Source organism: Pelmatolapia mariae, linkage group LG14, assembly GCF_036321145.2.
Source record: "Pelmatolapia mariae isolate MD_Pm_ZW linkage group LG14, Pm_UMD_F_2, whole genome shotgun sequence".
Lineage (NCBI taxonomy): Eukaryota > Metazoa > Chordata > Actinopteri > Cichliformes > Cichlidae > Pelmatolapia > Pelmatolapia mariae.
In genome coordinates, this window is record NC_086239.1 from 6604952 (window position 1) to 6632608 (window position 27657).

Sequence of the window (27657 nt, forward strand, 5' to 3'; positions counted from 1 at the left end):
CCTCCTTTAAAACTGACAGTGTTCCTTTTCTGTAACACCTGAAATGCAGTTTAGCAACAAATGGTTGCCATAGAATTTAAGGGCAAACAGTAGAAGGTTAGTACAGGTCAGCATTCAGCACACCGTTTCCACCTTTCGATTCACCTAAGAAGCAAACTGACTGTTCTTCATCTCATACACATGCGCACCTTCATACACCCAGTAACCTTCTGCACAATGCTCAGTCTTTTGCACATTTCTATTGCACTGTTGTGTCTGCACTGTCTTTGTTTTGGTTTTTTTTGCAATTTTTGCACATTGCACTTTATGTAGTCCTGTGCTGATTGTCTGTTATATGTCATATGTAGCACCATGGTCTTGTAGGAACATTGTGTCATTTCACTGTGTACTCTACCACTACACATGTTGAAATGACAATAAAGCCACTTGACTTGACTTAAAACTAAAGAAAATGTATCTGTTCATGTGCTCCCATCTAGCTCCCAGTTGTTTTACACAGCAACAGCTCAACTAAATTGAAAACAGACTAAAATTTGGCAGATATCTTGTAATTTGCTGAAGGCTGACAGCACCCACCCTGTCTATTTCTAACAGTGACACCTGCAGCATGCAGGGGTTAGCCTGTTTACTTTAATGTATTAATTTTAAAGTGTAACTTACACACTTTTTTCTGATACAGATTTCTAACATAAAACATATAGATCTACTTCAAATTATGCTTTATTCTCGTACAATAAACTGAATTTTGTGAGGCAACTTTATATTGGACCATCACCAAGTCAGATCCCTCCATTAACAGATAATGACTCTCTAACAACCTATTTTCTCTCATTCATCCAGACCTTCCATCTGGATTTTTACACTACCCCAATCTCATTTAATAACACAGGCTGACTCATATTTGGACAAAGGACTGACCCAGCTTTTGTTTTTGGAGCTGATGGCTGCTCAATTTACACGTTATTACAAAGACGATAAAAGAGAACACAGTTGTAATTTGGGCATCACATGGCAACAAGCTGGTAAAAGTTAGTTTTTGTCTAAATGAAGGTCACTGCATCTGTGAGTTCTATGCCTTCCATAAACACCCTTTGGCATCGATGCAGAGCACACAGTCGAGTCCTGATTCTTGGCCAGTGACCCTACCATACAGTGTGCGTGTGTGTGTATGTGTGTTTTACATGCACATGTGTTCATGCGTGTTTAAGCCACTAGTTCAAGTGGCTGGTGCCTGTGCAGCATCAGCAGCAGGACCACTCCACGCAGCTGGGGCCATTGCTAATAAAGCCGCGGCCAACACAAGCCTCTTCCCACAAAAACGCATAAATAAAGATAAAGCTTCAAACACACACCAATAAAGGGGAATGCAAGCAAGCGCACACATGCACTCACACATCAGTGATCAGAAAAAACAAAAAAACAAAACAGAAAGCGTGACGGGGATGTCAGACAAACACCCAGGCTCTAAAATTGCATACCTTAACTCTCTCTGTGCAGACACATGCACGCGCGCACGCATATAGACACACACACACACAGACGCACTTAACAAGCAGGCATCTTTTCCGCTACATCATAATTGCAGCCCCCTTCCCTCCCCTACGCAACAGCAAATTTAAGGGAAAGGGAAATATTTCTGCTAAATTAGTTATGCTAATTACAGAGTAGTTCTCAGGGGGAGAGACGGCGCTAAATGGCTTTTAATTCTTTTCGCCTGGAAAGAGATGTGGGAGAGAGCCAGACAGAGAGCACAGAGAGAGAGAGCACAGAGAAAGACAAAAAAAATTGAACGAATAAACACATAAACAACTGGCGTTCAAATTTGCCCAGTGACACAGCAACAGTGAACTAACAGAATTAACAGCGGGGGGGGCACACATCATCTTATCAGCTCCGGAGGCCTTGGTCCCCTCGGCCAACAGAGAGGGGATAGTGGGAAAAGTTTTGAGGCTAACTTTGTGTCCTGTAGCCTTTGCCAGCGGTCACATAGTGATAACAAGGCATGAGCAGATAGCACACAGCACTCTACATGGAGGGCACCAGAGGAAACACTTGGTACTGAGTGTGGCACACTCAAAGCTATTTATTCTCTCACACTCACTTTTGAGCAACCCGTTGTTCACTAAAGTATACAGTGTGTACTGGTGTCCACAGTGCACTCCTGTGGCAGTTAGCCATTGCTAATTTGAAAGAATACAGATGAAGGAATCGCAGCTTTGAAACATTTCCGCCAAATTACAAAGTGAAAACTTTCCCCCATAGAAGACATTCTTTTGAGTGAATTTCCAAAGCTCCATTTTAACAGAGTTTCACTGACCTCTAAGTATCCTACAGAATATAAACCTCAAATGGCCTCAGATCATGCTACATTTCTGACAGTCTGTCATGTTTATGCACCGACTCACACTCTTAGATCCTCCAATGCTGAACTGTTGGTCATGCAGCAGTTTCCAGAGATAAAAAGAGGAAGTAGCTTTTTTTTATCTTTCTGGAATATAACCAAACTTAAAATATTAGGGAAGCAAAGTCGAATGATACTTACAAGAAGCTATTAAAGGTGCATTTTTAACTGATGTTCTTACTAAGTCGTGATAACCAACTCTAACTGCAGTGGTGCTTTTCATGGTACCACAGCGGAGGTGTGCTAAGAGGAGAAGCTTCAGCTAGCTTCAGTGAGCAGACAGCTACAGAGCAGATGCACAGTTTCTTCATCAGTATCAGATCAGCCTTCTGTTATTTCTCTGCATTTTTCTGCTTCATGTCTCTGTTTCTCAGGGTCTCTGTTTATGTACATTTTATATAAAATCTTTGTTTGGATTTCTTGCCTTTTTTCATGTTAATATGTTTTTATATCCGTGAAGCTTTCTAAAACCTTTCTGTGCCATACTGACTTCATTTGACTCAGCAGGTAATATTCAGAAATGGGGATTTCAGACTGAGATTTTTGAAAACAGCTGAGTTAATCTGCTAAATGGGAAACTGTCAAGTATGAACACACTTGGATGGAGGTCAAACACGTTACTAAAGACACTTGCTATCTGTCTATATTTCTGCTGCTTCTTTGTAGTTATCTGAGACCTACAGAAAAATCATCAACATGCTGGCAAATAAAATTTTCTCTCACAGACACAGTCTTTTAATTCTGCACTTTAAGGGCCTGGACAGCAGTCTATTCAAAGCAGTTATGAACACATTCGTAGGTATTTTATAGATATGGACTTATTCTGTTGTGATTGCAGTAAATACACATTGTATGCACGCAAGAAAAAGCTGGAAAAAAACATGCCACATGCCTCTAAACAATATTACCAGAGGGATTCCTCACATATCAGTTTTTCATATTAGTATTTGGCAACTCAGTTTAGTAAAATTTTATTTCTATTTTTTTTAATCAGTTTATTTGTGAAAAATCCCCATGCAATTATTTTGTTAACTAGCCAGCTTCTAGCTAGCTTATACCCCTGATAAAGTCTGTGGCAATCCTTACAGCTCAGCTGTCTCCCTAGAGGATGTTGTACTGTAGTCGGACACACTCAAACACAAACATCATGGACAACAGCTGGCGATGATTGTATCTCTGCTGCTTTAGAGATGCAAGATTTAATGCAAGCTGCAGGGTCGAGCGAACAAGAGCTTCAGTAAGTGAAAGCCCGCTTCATTTGTTGCTACACCATGTGAACCAATACTGCAAAACAGAACAACAATTAGCATAGCTACTGTTATTGCAATGCAGTACAATGGAGTTGGGAGTTCATCCACAGGACAGACAGACTCACTGAAGGGGCACCTAATGATATTTCTCTGTTATTTTCCTAGGCGTCGCTTCATCTTCGACCTTCACCGTGTCCCGATCAATAGTTCTATTGCGAATAAATGGTTCCATTCAATATCGAAAATAGAAGCAGCTGTTGTTGAAGAACATCATCTTACAAGTGCTCTCCTTCTGTGTGAATGTCCTTAAGTGACGAATTCAATGCCTAAACTGCTCTCCAGGAGTATAATTGTGGTGCTCAGCTCCAATATGCAGCCATCAGTTTAATCCACTCATATTGTGCACCTAAATGTTCAGATAACAGCTGAATAAATCCCACTGCGCCCAGATCCAATATTACAAGAATTACTTATCAACCTCTTTGTTTTTCCTCACATACAGTATGTTTGACGTTTGCTGCTGTATCCCGATTTCGGCTTCACTTGACTGATGTGTCCTTGATGTGGGCAGAAGTGTTCTAACATGTCTTCTGCCTCATTTCCAACTATCACTGCGGAGGAATATATAACAGCAAATGCAGCGCTGGAGGCAATCTGTCACAACAATAAAGCGATGTGTGGTTTTTAAACAGTTCCTTTTCCCCCATAACAAATAAAAACAGTGGCAGTTAACACGTTGGAAATGTATTTCACAGCCAGCGGAGAAAGTATGAATCTTTAAAAAAACAAAAAAAAAAAAAAAACAATAATACAGGTTATTGGATTTTCCAAGAGATTTTTTGTGTGACACCATCAACACCTCACAAAGAAAATATGAAATGAGTCATAAAAAGTTGCAGATCGAATCAAATGCCTGGCTGTGCCATGATGTCATCGAGACAGGGATGTGCATGCGCGCGCGCACACACGCACACACACACACACAGAGTTGTGCTACTGTTATGTGAGAATGGTTTCCAGGAGCTTTTATAAATCAGAATCACTGCAAGCATCCTAGGAATACAAACACAGCAAACACACACTCTCTCTCTCACACACACAAACACACACACACCACAAACATTGTAAATTTAAATCTCTAAGCATCTCCACACGCTGTAGATTGAGCATCCAGTTCAGGCTGTGCCTCCACAAAAACAAACAGTTTTATTGTCAGTCCCTGTCCAATATGGGGCTATAAGCAGTGGCCAGTTTTATGTCTTTTAATTAGTACACCGTCGCTATAGCAGCATCCAGCTGGCAAACAACCACCTCCAAATACACATATACATAAACAATAGCAGAGGGAAAAAAATACAATGGGGAGCGCAGTGTGCTCAGTGAGTCAGGAAAACGTGATGGAGAACATGTGCAAGAAAAAAAAAAGCCATAAGCCTTTATTATGGCACAGAATCTCTGTCTACATGTGTGTGTAAATTACCAGACGTGTGTGTACCTGAAATTAGGTGCCGAGGCCCATTCTAGGGCAAGGCAAGCCAAGTCCACAGCAGCGTACACCAGCAGGAAGAAAATGGTCACAATGCTGGCGATGGTGTTGAGCTTCCCTGAAAACAGGACCAGCTAGAATGACCGAAACAAAGAAGCAGGGAAAAAAGGGGGGAAGGCAAACAGAGAAGAGAAGAGATTAGCATTTAGAGCAATACTACATTCTGCAGTCAGAACAGTGCATTTTAATTCTTTTTTTATGACTTTTTTTTTCCAGCGCCTAACAACTTTTCACTTCCAAAAATCTAAAATATGAAGTTAAAGCCATGTCAGCTGCTCTGATACATCTGAGCTTTGCTTGCCTCTTAGCTGGATATTTTCCAAAAATATAAAATAACCAAAAATAAATATATAAAATAATACCAGCAATCAGAGAAACAAGATCTAAGAATTGTTGGAGCTAAAACGTCTCAGAGGCTTTAAAGTGAGGTCTTAACAAGGGCAGAGGTTCCATACATTTTCAAGTCAAGGATCCCTAGGTAATTGAGTTTTGGTCCCAAGAAACCCTTTTGCTGTGAGATATGATTATCTGGCTCCACTGTGGCAAAGAGGTGACATAAAGGATAGATTAGACTAGCATCTAGGGAGCAAGACACCGTTAAACTCAACTGTTCTACATTTTTCTGGGGATCTTGGAAGGACCACAGGTGGTCATCTGGCTCCACTTTGGGAGCCACTTACTGAGGCTAATGTTGAGTTTTAATTAAGATGGTATCAAGCCTGCTGTTCACACAGGCAGCTATGTTAGCTATGGCAGCTACGTGACAATACAGCCACATCCGCTTGCACTTTATATTCTCAGCGGCCGATTCAGGGGGAGAGCCGTACATCTAATAATAATGACAGCACATAGATGTATGAGACTCACCCTTTCTTACAGAGGTGCACTAGTTGACTTCTAATGGAGCAGGGAAATGATGACCTCATTATAAGCCCTGCTCCCTGCCATGTTCCCTGATATCAGAATGTGTGAACAAGGCTCTATGCAATTCACTGCGAGTAATGTTGGGACGGGGAAGTCACGACTAAAGACAGTAAAAGCTTCGACTGTTTCACCTGACAACAGTTTACTTAGCATAATAAATTACAATGACATAGCTTAATGTTTGGACTTAGTGTCACTTGATAATGTGGACTAGAAATGGTCATTTTGGATACTGGAGTATTAGACTGTTGCTGCATATGCATCTTCTTTTAAATATATATTTCTCCCTCATTTTACCAGTAGCTTGTAATCAACCTAGAATTAACACACTACTATTAAGCTGTGAAAGAAAAAACATTATTTTTTGAATGACTGTCACAGGTCATCTCTGTGTTAGATGTGATGATGTAGAATATCCCGGACAACTTATGAACGCTCATTTAGCCATTTGTTAGCCATTGTATTCCCTAAAACACAAAAGCCAAAAATGGGGTATTTACATATTTATTAAATGGTGGAAAATAAAATGTGAAAATGCCTAAAGCAGTCATAATTTCAGGCATCTAACCAAAAATTAATTTAAAAAGAAAAATTTACATTTAGACCAGAAATGCAAAAGGCTAAGTTATATGCACAAATCTACAGCACAATTTTAATTTTATACCAAATTATGTTGTTCTTGACTTTGGGCCAGGAGCTGCTAAGAGTAAATGTTAAAATGTGTCAATTATAAGACTAATACTCACTTTACTTGCTTGTCTCAAACTACAAGTTGCAGAATGTGCCACTAAATGCTGATAGCAAAGTTTAAGATCAGAAATTCAAATCATTATTAAATTATAAGTAGCTAAAAGCTTCACAGACAACTGTGCTAAACTGAAAACTCAATTCTGAGGGTTTCCTGCTCTTTCGGTAAATGCTTCAAACTTTTTATTCACTTCAATTCAGTTTTAGTTATAAGGAGAAAATTTAAAACAGCTACCTTACAGCAGTATATATTGCAAGCTAAGCACTCTACAGTATTAGAAAGAAGACCCCAAAATGAAGTGATCTCCTTTTAGCAGCACTTGGCAAGAGTGGGAAAGAAAAACACCCTTTTAATAGGAAGAAACCTTTAGCAGAACCAGGGTCAGGGAGGGGCAGCCATCTGCAACGGCCAACTGGGGCAGTGAAACATCCAGCAACAGGAGTGTGGGGGGGGGGGGCAGCAAACAATCTGAGCCTTTAGTAGCAAAGCTACGGGATGGTTCAGGTTCTGGCTCCCATTCTACTTTGAGAGACTTCTTAAGATGGAAACTACTTGTCCATTTCTTTATTTTATTATTTGCAACAACATGTAAGACATCAAAACTATAAAATAACACTGAATGTGTGACATTTATTTAATTTATTCTATGTTGCACTTTATGGTTGTAAATATCAACTGTATCCACATCCAAGAGAATATTACAAGCAGCTATCTCAGATATATTTGACATGAAACTACACTTTAAAAATAAACACACATGATCACCCCCCCCCCCCCCCCCCACCCCACCCCCCTCAGCTCAACTATCATTCATTTGAACGAAACTCTAATGTCACAGTAATACATGTGTGCTACTTTCACAACACATTATCACCATCACACAAACCATAGCTTAGCTGTTCATTCAGTGTGTAAATTACACTCATTTGCAACAATCTCTGTTGAATTGTGGTGCGAACGCGACTAAATTGTCAGAAATGGATATCTTCCCCACCGCTACCTTCCGTTCCTCAAGCACCTCACCTTCACTTTGGTGGAGGAACAGCACAAGTAAATCTTTCAGGTAAAGACCGTCATTAGCTCTTCTGTGCCGAATGAAACATTACCTGCAGTTGTTTCATCATCATGGAGTGAGCTTTTTATATGTGTTTGTGAGCTGCAGGGGCTGATTGCACAGACCAAGGAGGTAACTGCTGTACTGTACAAACACAGAACACTGCCTCTATCTCTCCTTTTATTGTGTGTTTTATGATTTGCTACTGAGAAACTTCGCCAGAGTTGGGGAACATATTCATGAGCTCAAGGATATATTATTGGTATGTGTGGAGGGGAGATAGCAGCCACCATAAGGCAGATGTACACTGAGGAAGAGAGAGGGGTAGAAAATGTAACGGTGGGGAGTTGAAATTAATGATGTCACATTATTGACAGGCGGGGAGAACAGGTCACCAGATGCACCGAGGGAGCAGTGAGGCTGGAGAAGTGGGGGAAGACAAAGAAGAGAGAGGAAGACAAGTGAAAAAGAGAAAGTGTGTGAGGGAGCACTGCTGACCTCTGACAGTCAAAGTCAGTGGGTGTCTCTTCAGTGCACCCGTGGGAGCTGGCTCTACCAGAGCATTAATTAGCCATTAACTCAGACACAGGCCTGCAAGTACAACCGCTCTGACAGCACACCAACTGAGTGTGAATGAGTTGCGTTTGTGTGTGCATACACACACCACCTCTCCCGCTATTATGCGCTGATTTAAAAGACTGTTTTTACTGGAGAGCAGTGTGCATTAATTGCCACACAGGTCCTTGCAGTGTAAGGGCTCACACACACGTTTTTATTAAATAAAAAGAATAAAAGCTGAGTAATGCTTTTTACTGCAGAACTGTGCTTTTTCAGAAATGGCTAAGCATTACAGGTAACAATCATACAGCACATTCTAAAGTGTGTATTTGAGTTCAGATGCAGAAAACTGGGTCCATCAGTTCCCATATGGAAAAAAAATAGTAAAAACTTATATGATTTACTCATAAAAGTGGCCACTTTCATGAGTAAATCATATAAGGCTTACATGATTTACTCATGAAAGTGGCCACTTTCTCATTACTTTCATATATAGTTTTAGTAAGTATCCAAAACATACAAGTTTCATTATATAATTTTTCAAGGGATCTTATATCTGTTTTCACTCTTGTATGCTTTTCATACAAGTTTCACACAAGACAGATATATATAAATCTTAAAAGTTTGTATCTTTTTCCATATGGGTTAGGACAGAGACAATTCGGTACAACACCACAGTGAATTTGAACTAAAACAATCAAGAAGTAAAGACTTTCACCTTTATTCAAGAGGGTTATAAAAGAACTTGACTATGAAGACATGTACAATTTAGTATATTAGTATTTATAAAACGTAAAATGATCCTATCACGTTAACACTCAAATACAGACTAGAATGTCAAATGATTGGACCGGTGCTGGTCCCAAACTCTGGAGTTTCCTTGTGTGTAAGGTAACCAGGGAGCAAAGTATAACTGACATCAGTCAAACTGTACATCAAAAATAAAGACATCACAGAGGCAAGGAGGTGAGCGTCTGTGCTGCAACTGCTCCTCTACACCAACAAAGAGGAAAGATGTTTGTTGTACAGAGCTCTGCTTTCTCCCATCGGCTGTTAAAGACTCAAACAACTGTTTTATGATAACACAGATTCCATCAGCAGTCATTTCAGATTAAATTTGCATCTACGTCCATAACATAGCCCCCCTCAACTCTTATATCCAACTCAAGATTTACGATTACCGTCTGGAGAACACCTGGTGGCTATCGACAGGTCTGTATCCGTCTGAATTGTTCCAGTGAGCTGACTGAAGTGACCTGTTGTCAAGTTTCTCTACCATCAGGGTTGTGACTGGCAAATTGGTTTGCTGTCAGAGACAGCAACTGCCACAGTGGTTGGTTTGCTGCCTATGAGTCATCAAAAATGTTCACATCTGTCACGTTTATTAACAAGATTTTAGATTCCATTGAGATTATTTGAAACCAAACGCCTGGCCTGTTGGACCGTTTTTCAATTTCAACACAAGCCTAAAACTGTGGTCAAACATTAACAAACATCACCGGCAGTGTAAAAATGACCAGTCAAGGATCAACAGTGATAAAAGCTGGATCTGAATCCAACAACAACAATTTAAGTTGTCCCAACAACACATCAGTGCCCGATTAGTGCTGGACAGTAGAATCAAAACTATGGATCAGCTTGGGCGTACTGTTATAGCCAGAGCGTTCAACACAACCACGTTGGTTGACATATGACAAATGCTGGTTGAAGAGTGGGACGCCATCACACAGCAGTGTGTGACAAAGTTGATGACCACCATAAGGAGGAAGTGCCAGGGTGTTGCGGCTTTGTCTGGTTCATCTTGTTTTGTTTTTGCCAAGTTTATTGACGTCCTTTGGAAGTGACATACGTACTTCATACCATTTATTTTTCTTGGGTTACAGCCTATATTTTCAGATCACCATCCAACCCTATGCTCTTCAATCTTCTCTTCAACCATTTATACTTTTCTCTCCCTGCATTCCCCGACCATTTCTCCTTTACTTAGAAGTCCAATAAAAATCAAAGCAAGGCCCCTGCCTCCCTCTTCCCTCCTCCTTCCTTTTCAATCCCGCGGCACATGAGAGTTTAAGGCAAGATTACAATCAGACTTTTGTCATCAGTGAATCATTCAAATGGTGGAGGAAGAGGTAGGGAGAAAGAGGACAGGAGTCAATGATTTCTGATGATGGCAGCAGCGGCGACGCAGCTAACGATTTCCATCTAATTGCTCCTCCTCCGCTCCTGGAGAGTGCCGGAGATGAAGAGAAGGGGACGAGAGGGGGACAGCGAGTGAGAAAAAGAGAGGGCGCAAATAATGACAAGCCATTCAGCCTTTAACACTCACCTCTGATAATGATGGTTTAGTCAGGCCTATTTGCTTCTAAGATCCTCCGCCTGCTCTTCATCTCTATCCCCACCCTCCTCTCCTCTGCCAATATTTTCTCCTGGTCTAAATTGGCTTCTTTCCTCCACTTAGGTGACACAATAGAAGAGAAAAACACTATGTGCTGTCTATTGGTCAGAGTGGGAAAAAAGTGCCAGTTTGTTCCATTCAGCTGCTCTGATATTGTTCAGTCTTGTTCGGTTTGCGCTGCCTCTACACTTTAATCACCTACACATCAGGTTGTTGCTAGTAATGAACCCAGATGGGAAGTGAATCAATTAGATGATAAGTTACTCTTGTTTACTTATAATTTTGCTTGTCAAAAATGCTTCTGAATGTTTTCCACCTCCCTATTTTTATTCTTGGACAGTTCTAAATAGTTTGTGTATTTTATACTGTGAAGCTGAAGGCTTAAAGGAATTGAATGGATTAAGTTGTATAAAGTTAATTCCACTTAAAGGTTTTGAATTCATTTGACAGCCTTTTACACCTGATTATCTTGATTAACTTGAACTAAACATCTGCTTATTAACAAAGCCCTAAAAAGCACACTTCCACGTAGTGCTGGGCGATATGGAAAAAATATTTATCACGATATGAATTATTTTATATCACAATAACGATATATATCACGATATACCACCTGACCTGTGGTCATCTAGAAAGTACGCAGACTGTAAACAGCGAGTGCCAAGGGTGCAGTCTTTGTTTTGAGTTACCGTAAAGTATGTCGCAAATCCGGGTGCACGTACAGCAGCACCAGCTCGCAAACCACGAGATGGAGTTTCTTTGCGAAAAATATCATTTTTTTTATACTTTATTTTTTCTTGCATAAAGTTAAGAGCATGTATAGTGAGAAGAAAACACTAATATATTTGCCACAGGCTATTTAACCCTTTAAGACCTACCATAGAACCAAGTCCGCCAGAGCTTATCTTTACATTTTACATGCTGTAGTGCCATTTGTGGGAGCATTTCAAGTTTCCATATATCAATACAACTGTTATAGCCCAAATTTTAATAATATGTATGCATTAAGTCCATACTACATAAATTGCAAAAACTTGTAGCGCAATAAACTACAAAAAAATTACAAAATATATTTACATATATTTCTTGTTAAAAAAAATTAAGAGGCGTATCCCTCAAAACTGTAAATACAAAAGTTTCCAACCACGAGAAATTTATTTTGAGTGTCTTCATAGTTTTATTTTCGAGATACACTGATTTTTTATATACTACAGGAAAAATGAAAATAAATATTATAATGCATCAAAATAAACTATTTCCAACAGTGTAATTTGAGTTCCAAGCATCCCAGAAAAGATACAGGAAAGCATAAAGTAAAACATGACTTTTAAAAACACCAACATAGGCTTATAAGGTCCTTTCGCGAAAATGACGTCACTTCCGGTTTCGGGCAGGTAATGGCGGACATGCGATAGTTCGCGCTGACGTATATGCCAACGTAGGAAGTGTTATGAACGTCTGCAAAGCGTGTTTCTGGAATATTATCTTTTTGTTGCTGCAAGTGCTTCTTATGCAAAGTTATATGTGGAAGGAAACCGTGACCTAGGACAAGCTAATGGCATAAGATGTAAGTACAACTCCTCCGGTTTTACATGCAAAAAAAAAAATATTGCACTACCTTACGTGGTTCCAGTTCTACAGGGATTTAAAAATAGTTAGGTAAAACGGAGTGTCCCTGCTCCGACCGGTTGTAAAGGGTTAATTATATATTTTATGTAATAATTTATAAAATTTGGGTTAGTACGATATAAACGATAGAAGACAAATGGCACGATAGACACTTTTCTATCGTCCACACGATATATATCGTCATATCGCCCAGCACTACTTCCACGGCATGTGTGTTTGACATCATGATATTGTGGTGTGTGCGGTGGGAATTAACAGCAAAGACTCAATGTGAGCCCCATCAGGCTGAAGAAAGGTTCATCCATGCAGTCATAGATTGGTCCAAGTGTGAAGAAAGGCAAAATGTAACAGCAGCCACCACCTGCCACCTGTTTGTCAGCTGCACTTTGAGCTTCGTATTGTAGTCTCCCGAGTAACCGTGTCTGAAATAGCTTTTATGTTTTAGCATAAATAAATAAGTATGCATGTTACAACATACTAATGTGGTTGTGTTTTATTTACAACTGCGACACTATAAGTGAAGTAGTTGGGTTGAAGACTAACACCATGCTAATGATAGTAGAAAGGAATTTGGCCATTTGGGAGAAGCTCAGAGTGTAGATGTTATCCTCCGCACTGAAAGGAGGGGGTTCGAGTGGTTCAGGCATTTGACTAGGTTGCCTCCTTTGTCCTTCCTATGCAAGGTGTTTCAGGCATGTCCAACTGGGAGGAGGCCCAGGGGCAGACCCAAGACCCACTGGAGGGACTACATCTTTTTCGCTAGCCCCCTCAGAAGAGCTGAGGGAGGAAAGCTCTCTGCCTCTCTGCTTAAACTTGTGCTCCTGCAACCTGGATCCAGAACAGTGGCAAAAAAATGAGTGAACAGAGGGATGGATGTTCTTCCTAGATTGGAGAAATGAAGTGAGAAGTCTGAAGCCTGACCTTTTGGCTCACAGGGATTACATTTACATCCACTGGCCTCTCGATTTGAAACTTTGGCAGCCACCATTGTAACAAAATATATATGACAGAAAAATAAAGAAACACATAATGGGTCCACTTTAATCTAAAGGGACATAAATGCCTGCAGCAGTTATGAATAACATTATAAACTGTCAGATATCTGACAGATACTGCCTCTGTGGTAGCAGTCTGTAACCATGTTACAAAAGTGAGATGCATTTCATCTTGATCCATTTTCCTCCCAGCTGCTATCCTCTGCAAATCCCACAGTCTGTCTGTCTGTCTGTCTGTCTCTCTATTTATTTATATCTCTTTGTCTATCAAAATTTTTAAAGTGTTATTAATAAAAGACAGGGAAGGAAAGGAAATTTAAGCATCCTCACCTACCAGTCAACACAGTAGAACTACTTAAAGTAAGTAAGTTGTACTTTTCTGGAAAATTCACTGAACGCTATTAAACCAAAGAGACTTTAGTGATGCAGAAGCACGCCTTTGGAACGCATTAGTCGACAGAATAACTGACTTCAGGTGCCATTTGTTTAATGCAAATGCACAAATTTAAGCAGCACTATGACAGGTATGCGTGGATGCAGATTGAGCAGTGATAGAAAACAAAGACATCAAACTGCTCAGGCTGAACTGGTGAATGAATAAGTTTAGTTTGAAGGGAGAGAGGACTTTCTGATCTTCTTGCCTGAGGAAAGTTTCTTTGAAAAACACTGAACAATCCAAACAACAGGAATTCCCGATGATTTTGTCCCCCTACCTTGCCAACCTTGCATTAATTATACAGAAATAATATTGGCTTGTTTGAAGGTTCTCTACCTTCCTTATGTACTGAGAATTATATCTCCCGTAGAAGAATGTTACTGATTTCAGTGAAATATTGAAAGCCAAGTCTAAGGCTAGTGTTGTCTTGTTTGGACGTTTGATCACTGAAGCTCTTATTTTTGACACAGCATTTCTTTGCTTTTAATTTTGCCATTCAAAACATGTTTCCTCATTTGGTTTTGTACAAAACATGAAGCTGACGGGACAAACTCTAACATTAGACTCTTTTCTCCTCAGGCCACACACTGATTACAAAACATTTACTTACAGTTATTTAGCAGTACTGCTTGACGTGATATAAAGGTGCACTTATCTGCTGATACTGATTTGCTTATCACTACTAACCTGCACTAGGAACCAGGAGATCAGCACTGAGACCCAGGGGTTGCCACTGTGAGATGTCTTCTTAGCCAGCCACAGCGCCTTACCTGCAGACGTGAGAAAAAAACAAAAACAATAAAGACAGTGACCTTTTGAATCTTAGTATTAAAATATTTAGCAGCAGCATCACCGTAACAACAGTCTTCCATGCTCACATCAGTAAAGCATGTGTCAACAGAACAGCTTAATCAGTGAAAGATTGTAACGAATGGCCTTTCTCGGTTTTAATAGACAGTGTTATCTATTAAATGTGCTCGTAGAAGCAGAAAAGGGGACACAGCTTGACACAGTGTCGATATCTGGGGAAGTTAAATAGCAAGTGCAGAGCACTGGGGTGTACTAAGAATCACGATTATTGGGTTAGCAAGCTATGTTGAGCTTAAAGTTTTCAGTGTCACAAAAATTGATCGTTTTTTTTTTTTTTTTTAAACTGGCTAACTCACCATGGTAACTAATGCCTATGAACATATAACCTGCTCAGAGTTTTATTTATATTAAGTTTCAGTTCAAAATCAGCAGGAGGCTTCATGTTTTCACTGATTCTCTGCAGTATAGATTCTCTGCTAAGGAAATACAGTGTATATGTGCAGTTTGTTGAGTTACACCTTACTAACACCACCAAATGAAGCCCAACACCGTCAATGGAAATGATGCAGAAAATGTATAAATGTTTTACATACATTCACACACCAGGAAGACCTGTTCAATGAGTCGAATAATGAATTTTATTTTGATGTGCTGACAAACTAAAGCAATTTCCACACCTTTGGTAGACTATGAAAGTAACATTTGATGTTTAAATATATCCAGTTTATAGTTTCAGTTGTGTCACTAATGTGCAGCTTCTAATGAGCAAACTCATCATTTTTAATCTGTGTTTTGATTATTCAGAACTACTGCAGTAAAAATAACAAAAGCTTAAAAAACACTGTTTTTCTGCTTCACCATTTTATCATTGTCATCATCTCTGACTGGCGTAGGCAGAACTGACAGGGATTATTTGTGTGGAAGAGTCACATGGTGCACAAAAAGACTCTTTTCATGTGAGGAAGAAATAGAAAGCTTGGATAGCAGAAAAAGCTGATAACTAACGTTGTGATATCCATTATCCCTCACTGGGCTTTCAGGTTTTGTCACAGCAGCTGATCCAAAGAAAGCCTGGCTGTATTGAACTTCCTTCGCTGTATACGCCACAGGTGTCAGTCATTGTGGCTGTTGCAGGCCTTTGGTCTAATGCTTAGTTTATGTGTGCCATTTTTCGACCTCATGAATGTGAGTGACGTGAAAAGCTAAGTCATAACTGCTGGTGTGCACCACGCTTTAGTGTCGTTTTGTATGGTTGTGTACCTCTTGCTTTTCGTAACCTGGGGTGTGTAGAGCAGCCATTAGTACATTGAAATGGAGGTGCGGCTGTCGCAGTCTGCATGTGCAACAGTCGAGGCAATGACCATAAACAAGATTTTGCTGGTATGTATTACTGAAAGTACATCCAAGTCCCTTTGACGATCTAATTTGTCACTCTTTAAATTCTGAACATTACACTCAAGTAGGGAGATATTAACACATTATGAGATTTAAAAAACAAACCCCTCCTGGAAGCGACTGCCAATCCCGCTCCGACTCGCTAGGTTCTGTTACTGCTTTCTTTCCATTTTTTATATTATTTCCAAGAGCAACAGATATAAATAATAACCGATGATGGTAAAGTGCACAGAACAGATCTGATTTTCACTGGGGATGGTATTTTCTACCGTTACTGACATTTGCACAAAATTTATGTAATTAACTAAATGTCTGCTTTGAAAAGGGAGAGCGAGAGAGAGGGAAAGCGAGTGGGCAGGCGACAGCGAGGGAGACAAACTAAGCCGACGCGTCACTCTATTTAATACCTTACAGGCCTGTATGGTCTATTGAAAGACATTTACATACATTTACATACGTCTCATAGCTTGCACGACATTTCATCGTGTGGCGATGATGGTATTTGCTTTGAACCCTGTGGTGGCTGAGCACAACAGAGGTAAGACTGGTGAAAGACTATGGAGACGATAACGAGACTCACACGGTGGAGAGACAGGAGGTGCAGGGACGAGGCGGGCGGTCGAGGGGGATCTGAGTTTAAGAGTAAATTTCACAGCTGGTAAAGGACTGGAATTAAATCAGCGCGACTTTAAAGTCAAATCAATGCGGCAGAGCAGGGAGATGGAAAGGATGAAGAGAGGCAGGGCAGAGGTGAAGGAGTTAGACATTAGCAAGTTAGAGAGGAGAAAGAAATGGAAGAGGTGTGGGACAGAGGGAGGAAAAACAAAGAACTTCTTTTGAGTGTGATTGTGTGTGTGTGTGTGTGTGTGTGTGTGTGTGTGTGTGTGTGTGTGTGTGTGTGTGTGTGTGTGTGTGTGTGTGTGTGTGTGTTGGGAAAAATTGACGCATCCATCACTTAGTTTGCATAGGACAGTGGCAAGGTTAAGCAGTGAGCAGCATGCATGAGTGACAACAACCAGAACAACACACACGTGGTGATCCTACTGTCCCTTTTACACACACACACACAAGAACATTACACATTTATGGTTCCACAGTCACTGACTCTTAATTAAAGAGATTAATCTAACTTAAGTTAACCCTTTGGCTGTCAGTGAGTGAACAGACTCGTACCAGAGTCGTCTGCCTCTGCTCCGTCAGATCACTTCATCGAGGAACTCTGACTAATACGGCCATTTATCTCCCCTGACACACACACACACGCACAGAAGTGCGGCTATACACACAGACAGAAACGGGCCAAATCCATTTGCAACAGACTTAACAAAAAAAGGAGAGGACGGGATAAGGAAGTTGCTCAGAGTCATTAATAACGACAAAGCAGCAGGCAGCGTCGACTCACACAGAGAAGTGATTGAAATCACACAAACGCTGCACTCGCTTGATATGGGAATGGCTTTGACTCAGAGGGTTTGTGTTCAGTTTTTTTTTTTTTTTTTTAAGAAAAGAAATAAGCACCACTGATCCCTGAAATACACCACCCGCCTACACATGGACCTACACACATGACAAAAAGTTTCTGCTGGATATTAGGACTGCTTTTTGGATTTCCTGTCATGGTGAAGGTACAAACAAAGTGTTTTTCTTTTAATCTGTGTAAAATTTAAATAAGAAACAGGAAGTAGTAATTTGAAAATCTCAAAAACACATTTTATTCACAATAAAACACACAAGTATATCAAATGTTTACGCTGAGTCTTTTTACTATTTCATGTTGCTCATTTTGAAACTTTCTGGCAGCGAGAAAAAAAAACATTGGGACAGCTCCATGTTTACACTGTGTAGCATCCCATCTGCTTTAAACAACAGCCTGTGAACATCTGGATTGGGAAGAGGAGTGTTGTCCCATTCTGATCTGATAGAGGGTTCTAGCTGCCTGGGTCATATTTTCTTTGTTTCTGTGTTTTCTTTTCTGTTTCGCTGGTGAAAGGTCTGGACTGCAGGCAGGCGGCTGCACTGTTCTACTACAAAGCCATGCTGTTGTAAAAGATGCACTATGTGGTTTAACTTGGTCTTGCTAAAACATGCAAGGCCTTCACTGTTCGAAGGGAGTATAAGTTGCTCTGAAACCTGTGTATACCTCTAAGTATTGATGGAGCCTTTCCAGATATGCAAGCTGCCAATTCCACAGGCACTGATACATCTCCATACCATCAGAGATGCAGGTTTTACTGATAATAAACCAGCTTGTCCCGTTCCTTTTTAGTTCGGATGATGAAGAATCCAAGTTTCTTAGAGAGAATTTAAAATTCTGCTTCATCTGACCACAGAACAGTTTTCCGCAGTTAATTTTAAATGAACTTTGGCTCAGAGAAGATAGCAGTGTTTCTGCATCATGTTGAAATATGACTACTTTGTATCAAAGAGCAGCAGTCCCCAACCCCCGGGTCACGGACCGGTATCGGTCCGTGAGTCATTTGATACCACAAGAGTTGAGGCTCGGGTGTGAAATTTATGGTTTTCAGGATTTTTATCAGTTTTTAGAGTTATTTTTTTAAATCGTTTTTATCGTTAACTCGGTTTCCCTGGGTCTTTTCCCGTGTGTTATGAATAAATCTTATTTCTTTGGTACCGGTACTGGTTTTATTTTGTTGTATTTATCCGCGACACCGGTCCGTGAAAATATTGTCGGACATAAACCGGTCCATGGCGCAAAAAAGGTTGGGGACCTCTGTCAAAGAGCTTCAACCGGCATTTGTGGATGGCATGGTGAACTATGATCCCAGAAAATGGGTTCATTCACTGATTTCCATGACACAATCATGACAGTTTTTAATGCTGAGCTGCCTGAAGGCCTGAAGATCACAGCCTTATTTTCAGCCTTATCCCTTGCACACAGAGATTTCTTCAGATACCTGAATCTTTTGATGATACAACAAACTGTAGATGATCACATACTTTAAGTCTTTACAATTCTGTTACACACTCTTTTTTTAAATGTGAAAATGTAAACACAGCTATGTGTTGGGTCTGCACTTCCACAGGCCTCGCTGGTTTAGAAACTTATTCCCGTTAATGACAAGCAACGAAACAGGGATAGCTCAGTAGGTAGAGTGGTTGCCCCATGATCGGAAGGTTGTGGGTTCGACTCCACTGAAGCTACCCTGAAGTACCCCTGAGCAAGGTACCGTCCCTACACACTGCTCCCCGGGCGCTGCATTGGTGGCTGCCCACTGCTTCACTGGGTGAATGGGTTAAATGCAGAGGAGTAATTTCCCTACGGGGACTAACACATACACATTATTATTACAAGACGAACAGCTTTTACTTGCTAGCAAGGGAGACTGGTCGGAACCAGGCTCTTGAGGCTGAACGCTCCTCACCTGTCTCCTAGCCAGCATCAAATAAAAAGCCTTCCTTGCCGCCTTTTATTGAAAACAGTTACAGTACACACAAGCACCTCCCATTGTAAACCCCCCTATGGTTACAAAAGATAAGGTACTATGTGTGTATGTGTGTGCGAGCATCTGTATGTTTGTGTATGTGTGTGTGTATGCATGTGAGTGTTTGTGTTTGCGGGTGCATTTGTGTGACCTCCTGCTCACCAAAAGGGTCATAAAAGCAGGAAGCTTACTAACCAAGAAAACAGAACCTTCAGATAGGATGTCCCTATAATAAAACACTACAGCCTCCCCCACCAACAAACTGGTTGGAGAGGTGGTCAGAGACAAAGGAATGTCTTTGATCATGCTGCTTGAACTAAGACTTACAAATTTAAGTAACACAATGACAACATTTAACAATTTGACTCCAATACTATGTAATCTATAGTCAGCACTGCTCTGTAACAGATCACTTGCTCCCACTGTTCACTCTCTGGAGGTGTACATGAGAACAAAGTAACAATTTTGTTTCTAACATTCTCTCCCATTGATCTCTGTACATATAACTGAAATCCCAGCAAATCTATTATATTTAACTATGTGTGTGATGTCTTTGTCAGATGATGGTGCAGATATAAAAATCAGACACAAGCCTGGCGATTACAGAGTGCACTTTTTGTTTTTTCAAATTTTGCATAGAAACTGTCACAGCTTGTGTGACTGAGATCAGAGCTTCAGTTTACCTCACTGTTGCAAACTTAGTTCAACATTTAGTTACTTTTCTTATTTCTTTAGCAACTTTTTCCTCAAATAACAACCTAGCAGAAAAGACTGACAGACGTTGTGTTGCTTCTAACTTTGAGTCACTACCACACAGCCATCATGTTTAACAAAGGTGTATAATTTTGTCAGATGACAGTGAGGTAAAGTATTTGCTGTAGGTTACAATCAGCTCAAAAAATTAGAGTGACCACAGCTCTACAATAACTTAGAAACACTACCAAAGACTTTTTCTTATACTTTCAAGGCAGTAAGCAGTTCTAACATTGTAATTCTTGGGTCTGATTTGTCTTGAGCCTAATGTGAACGTGTTAACAATATTCCACGGGCATCTACCAGATGAGCCTCATGTAGAGGACCACACTGACACCCCCCTGCTGTGGGAATAAATTTAATGCTTTCAGGAATACCCAGAGGCGTTCCCAGGCCAGCCAAGAGATACAATCTCTCCAGCGTGTCCTGGGTCTGCCCTGGTGCCTCCTTCCGCTGGGACATGCCTGGAACACCGGAGGTGAGGAGGCATCTCACATAGCACTGCCTCCTCACCTAGGAGGCATCCTTGTCAGATGCCCAAACCACCTCAACTGGCTCCTTTCGATGTGGAGGAGCAGCGGCTCTACTCTGAGCCTCTCCCGGATTGCTGAACTTCTCACCCCATCTCTAAGGGAGAGGCCAGCCACCCTTCGGAGGAAGCTCATTTCTGCCACTTGTATCCGCGATCTTGTTCTTTCGGTCACTACCCACAGCTCGTGACCATAGGTGAGGGCAGGGACGTAGATTGACCGGTAAATTGACAGCTTCACTTCTACACTCAGCTCTCTCTTCACCACAACAGACCAGTACAGCATCCGCATCGCTGCAGCCACAGCACCAATCAGTCTGTCGATCTCCCGCTCCCTTCTCCCGTCACTCATGAACAAGAACCCGAGATACTTAAACTCCTCTACTTGGGGCAGGTGAATGTGAACGTGTTAAGAATATTCCACAGGCATCTACCAGATGAGCCTCATGTAGAGGACCACACTGACACCCCCCCTTGCTGTAGGAGTAAATTTAATGTTATTAGGAATACATATTAGGGGGAAATATGAGTAAACTCATTTAAATTGGAAAAAAAAATATATCAAGAAGGAATAAAAAAAAAAACAGTCTCCTGAACCTTATGTTCTAACATGTACTACAGTGCTGCCAAAAGTATTTGTCCCCTTCCTGATTTTCTGGCAGAGAGCAGAACTCACAGTTTCATAAGTAAGGTCCTAAAGCACCAAAACAGTCCAAGACCATCACACTACCAACTAACATGTGTGAGTGCTAGTGTGATGTTCTTTCTATGAAATGCTGTGTTAGTTTTATGTCAGATGTAACAGGACTCAAACCTTCCAAATAGTTCCATGTCATCATAGCACTGAGGATCAACAAGATGTTTTTGCCTAATATGAGACGAGCCCTTGTGTTCATTTTTGGTACTCGCTGGAGTACCTATCCTTAGAAATGGCTTTGTAACCCTTTCGAGAATGATCGATGACTGTGTTTCTCAGCTGTTTCGTTAGATCATGTCATGATGTGTTTGCTTTTTGAGCTCTTTTATTCAAATTCATTTTGTCACATAGGTTTTATTTAAATGATTTTCTGGCAGTAATCAGGCATGAGTGTGGTTAGTGAAACAACTCTGCTTTCAAAACACTGTGGTTAATCACACTTCATTCATGACTGATGATTGTTTTTTTCTTCAAAGGGACAATTGGGTTTCTATAGTTTTTTTCCACTTAATACATGAAATCATCATTAAAAACTACATTTTTTAATTTACTCAAGTTATCTAATATGACTTTTTTTGATGATCTGAAACGGGTGGCAAATATGCAAAAAAAAAAAGAAATCAGGATATATAAAATACTTTATATATTTTTAACAAATACTATGAAAATAACAGATTATATAAGGCTTTAAAAATACTCCAGCTAAAAGGGTAATTATGGCTCTAGTTATTAAAGCTGATGATATTGATGATTATTTCACCTGCATCAACTATAATCCATCTTATCGCCTTGCTGCTATTATTATAAGCAATATAAATTTTACAGTCAGGATTAAATGATATCATTTTAAGATTTTTAAAGAGTGTTTATCTCTCTGCAGCTGTAGGTATACAGTTGATTGTCTGGCAGCCACATTGAAACAGACACCAATGTTTTCTCTGTTGTCAGTGGCATTTTCATATAACAAATCACATCTGTGTTCCTGGCATATTTTAAACACTGAAATGTCAGTAACGCGATTTAAAAAAAAATCGAACAATGGTTTCAGTCGAAATTTTGCGTCCCTTGGAAAAAAAACAAAAAAACAAAAAACATAGAGCCACCTACCAAACAGGTCATCCTTTGCCATGGCATAGAGGACGCGTGAGGCCCCGATGAGGTTGCTCATGGCAGCAGACAGCGTGGAGGAATAAACTCCGATGAGGACGAAGGGGTGCCAAACATTGATGTCTCTCAGGAAACTGTAATCCCTCTGAAGGAGAAGGCTGCAACGGTTTGGAGAATAAAATTGACAGATAGGAGGAACCAGAGTGAATATTAAACTATATAGGACAAGTACTTTAATAAAGCACTGGAATTTTAGGGAGAGGTTTATGGCACTGAACACTGTTGATAAGTTGATAACTTGAGGATTTCTTGAACATTTTCAAGCACAGTTTTTGGGAAAAAAAAAAGATTGTGCTCAGTTTTGACTCCTTTCTTAGTGCTTTCTATGTTTTAGAGTTGCTGATTAATTAGAATGATTTTCCCCTCCCATTTAACAAACTAGGAAAGAAGTCGACAGGAACATCATGGAATTTCAAAACCGTTGTCAGAAATTTTCCCAACTTTTCAGATTAACAGAATATATCTTAGTACAACTTGGTCCTAGGAAAACTGTGTGTGTGAAATATCCACTTGCTGTTGCTTTTCTGTAGTTGTGAACTCTTTAATGAACAAGTTCCAGACAGCTTTTGGTACATCTCTGACACTACATAAATATACCACAGCTGCATAATTATGCATCAGATACTCCTCATTATGTTTGTCGCCTAAACAAATGACAGAACATCTGCACCACAATAAAGTCTGACAACACAACAGAGCTGCTATTTTTGGATAAATACACTTGGTAATTGACACGTCTCTGCAAAACACTGAAATGAAAGACATTATAACATTTGTAGGCACAACTTCATTTAGAACACACTTCAGTTGAACTATAGGTCCTATAAAGGTTAACTAAAAGGGTTAAAAGGAAATACCAAAGGTTAGGAAGCAGTACACATCAGACAAACAATTCAACACACCAACCAGTAAAATGCCTCCCTCTGGTGGTGAAAGCTTTTGTGGAATTCTACAAAGAGTAATTACAAAATGTAGCTTTAAATACTTGTCCCATTGTTTTTATAGCTCAATTGCAAATATTTGAAAAAAAAAACCTAGCTGCCTCACTAAACAGCTGTGACAAAATTAGAATTTTTATATCAGAATTGAAACTTTAACATAACCTTAACACCTTTAAAACGATTTTTGTCAGTTACAAGTTCTGAAATAGTAACACAAATGTCAGCAAAATCCTAACACAATTCCATCTTGGTATACGATGATAACCAAGTAACAGAACCCACCCCAACAGAGATTATTAGCCAGTTTTATCTGTTTGCTAATTTATGTGTTATGGTATTTATAATGGGCAATCAGGCGAACTGACCCGTGGTCATTTTTTTTCATGTTTTCTGATATTCATCGATGCTGAAGAAAAATCCAAGTATGAATCAGAACTTTACTTCAAAAATCAAGGTGTAAATCAACTCACAATTTTGGAGAACTGTTACAGCCCTGATGTTAATCATACAGGGCCAGATATTGCTCTCCAATTCACTATTTATCTCAAATGATTTTGATGCCCTGTAACAGACCTGCACTGACTTTTGGTGTGAAGACAAAATGGTAACCTGCTACAACCTAGTACGAAAAAAGAATGATCTTCCATCAACCCAGAGACTTTCATTTTAATCGTATTCTGTTTATATCAGGAGCTCTAAATCAAGTAATTCAAAGGGTTATTTATCATTTCAAACTTGTTTGTGCAAAATGCGCTGATGTCCAATGAAAAAGAAAAAGATTGAAGAGGAGGTGATGATTACAATGCCAGGGTGCCTAATGATGAGATCCTGAAATAGTGGGCCCACTACACCGTGTGTTTGTGTGTGCGTACAAGATTGTGCTCTAGACATGGAGAAAGAGAGATCAGAGAGTACAAAAAAAAATCAGCAGGGAGCGCATGATTACGGCCAGCCCCCCACCTCTTTTCAATACAACACAGCTAGAGAGATGAGAATTAGAGTGCAAAGTATTTCTCTCTTTTTCCTGATCCATCTCAGTCTCTCTTTGTAACTTAATACACACACACACACACACACACACACACACACACAGTCCATCTATTCCCCTCTATCTCTTTCATCATGGTGTTTTTAAACCCATTCAAGAGGTTTTTCTTGCTTCTCTTGCTCAGTCATCTTCATTTTATATCTACATGTACCACTGTCCGCTATCTGTTTTTCTCCATCTTTCTCTCCTAATTAAGTGTCCCATCACGTTTTCTTTCAGGTCCGCTGATTTTAATACTTATTATCATGGCCCTATTAAGTATTGTTCACTCCATCCACAGACCTGAGAACACTATTATTTCACATGGAGCCTGAGACGTAGTCAGTGCACGCACACGCGCAGGTTTTTTTGCATTACCACAAATCAACTAAACAAAAGGTTCTGCAGTGAAGTTAACATCACCCTCGAAATTAGGAAATGCCAACTACTTTGTTGATTTGGCGCGCACGCGTGTGTGTGTGTTTGTGTGTGGTTGTGTTTGTATGTGGTGTGGGGTGAACACAGCAGTGAAAAGTTGATGAACCATTGCTTTAATCAGACTCCATGACATTTTCATAACACAGGAAAAACGGGAAAAAAGTTCATTGGGCTGATACACAAATGTGCACGTGTACTTTTCACAGAAAAAGATGCATGCATGATGAGGAAATAATGTGTGGGCACGTGTGTGTGTGTGTTTGTGTGTGTATGCATGTTCATGTGTAACACAGGTGACTGATGATTTGGGTCAGAACTTATAGACTGATTATTAATTTCTCTGACATGTGGCAGCAACAAAATAAATCTCAAAAAAGGTTGACATTTCCAAACTGACTCCTAAAAACAAAGCCACAGTGAAATGACAGTGATGACAAATGGGGTGTTTGTGTGTGTGTGTGTGTGTGTGTGTGCGCGCACACGTGCGTGTGTGTGGGAGGGTGAGTTGGTTCATAATAGAACGGCAGCAAATGCATTTTGCATTCATACTTTTATGCATGGGGAAGACAGCAATTTGGTGTAGTTGTTAAGCACTACGACCTTGGCAGCAGGATAGTCCTGGGACAGAATGTTTCAGCAGGACAGAAGTGGAAAACTAGACACCAGCTACGTTTTGAAGGGTGGAGCTGGGCTTGTTAACATATTCTACCTTTTGACTACCTACATCACTATCATTAACAGATGACTGGACAGGAAAGATGGAGTATGATAACTTGTTCTTAATAAAGTTCATGCTTAGGGTCCCTGACCAACCACCCCAGTGCAAGTTACAGGGTAAACGAACAGAGCCACATCACCTGCCAAAACTAGAGATGAGATCCAGGGACCACAAAACCTGACGCCCTACATCCGTTTGCTGCATCTAGAACTGCTTAAATAGAATTTATGGTTGATCACTAGTGTTTGCACACAAAGTTCTCTAGCTGCTGAGAAAAACTGACTGGGAGAATTCATCTAGCATGCATGCAGTCCCCCAAAAAGATGCCATGATGCAAAAGAGACACAAAGATAGCATCTAATTAGGAAAAAGCAGCCATGAGAAGCACAGACAGTGGGTACACACTGGATAGTTTTCCATTGTGTTTGACAGTTTACTACAAATATGTTTGTTTTATATTATTTAGTTTTATTTATATAGCATCAAATCACAACAACAGTTACCTCAAGGCACTTTATGATGTAAGATAAAGACGTTACAATAACACAGAAAAAAAAGCAACCATCAGCTGACCCTCTATGAGCAAGCGTGTTGGCGACAGTAAGAGGAAATAATGGGAAGAAACCTCCGGCAATCAATTCTGACTTCTTACTTCCACACCTCAACGGTTAATTAAGGACCAGTAGCACAACACTGCTGTGTGAATCACAGCAGAATCAAATTTATAAGAAGTTTGCCACCTGAAAAGCTGAATCATTACATCATCAGCCAGCCTGACTCTACCTGTGATGGTGGATTTATTTTCAAGTGCAATCAAGCACAGCAGGAGTAAAGAAAAAAAAGAGTAGTATAAAGTCACTATGAACATAACTATAAGTTACGGAAGGAGAAAAGTAGTGAAGAATTTGGTTCAAATTGGACAAAAAAAATCCCATCAATGTGAAAACAATGAAAGAAATAGCTATAGTCAAGGATCACCATAGACAAGTATAAAAATCATATTTAATTTAATGCAGTTAAAATTTAGTTTTAATAAACTGCCTACATATGATCAGTGGGGGCCTAGAATGGGTGGGGGTGCTGGTTAGCATAGACAATGGATGGATAAATAAGTCTGTACTACTTTTGAGGCTGTGTATTCGCTACCTATGGAGTACTATATATGTATATCTTTGTGTGACTGTTGTGTGTGTAGCCTGTATAGTAATTATTGATCAGATCACCCTGCTGAAATGAGCTCTGCCACTGAAATAAAGAGGAGAACAAAAGCACAAGGGAGCGAGTGACAGATTAAAGGAACTCATTTAGAAAAGAGGAGGAAACAAAGCTCGATGACTAAAAGGAGCCCACAGAGATTGCTGGTCGATTGTTCTCGCTCCTCCCAGTCCGCTCCATCCTTCAGCTTATTTGTTTACCATTTTTTATTCATGCCCTCATTTGTGTATTCATGCACATTCATCTTTTAATCCATCATTTCACGTGTTGTGCTCCTGATAATTCACCAGCGCTTTAGTCTAACATTATGGATTAATTATCTGAGATTTTTCAAATGGGATGATAAATTATGAGTTGACATGAGGAGCGGGTACATGTGTGTGTGTTACGGTGCATTATGACATGAGTGCGGCATCGCTATCACAAATGCTGTGTATGCTGCTGTCAGAGGCCGAGGTCACCGCTCATCAGGAGTAATGTAACCACTGAGGATCATCTAGTTTAATGATCCCTGAGAATGTTCAATACATACTCAGATGAAATCAGAGTTGGTTACTGAGATGGCTTTAGCTTATGGCTAACATCACT

The 27657-nt window shown here is 40.1% G+C and overlaps 1 protein-coding gene across 1 annotated transcript in view; it reads right to left on the reverse strand.

Annotated features, from left to right (window-relative positions):
- zgc:153039 (uncharacterized protein LOC767698 homolog) overlaps positions 1-27657 on the reverse strand; it is a 75753-nt gene that overhangs the window by 23382 nt on the left and 24714 nt on the right. The window contains exons 7-9 of the mRNA XM_063493133.1: positions 22671-22828; positions 14624-14706; positions 5147-5271 (exon numbers count right to left, since the gene is read on the reverse strand). Coding sequence (XP_063349203.1) covers positions 5147-5271; positions 14624-14706; positions 22671-22828 — 366 coding nt within the window. The remainder of the gene's footprint in view (positions 1-5146; positions 5272-14623; positions 14707-22670; positions 22829-27657) is intronic.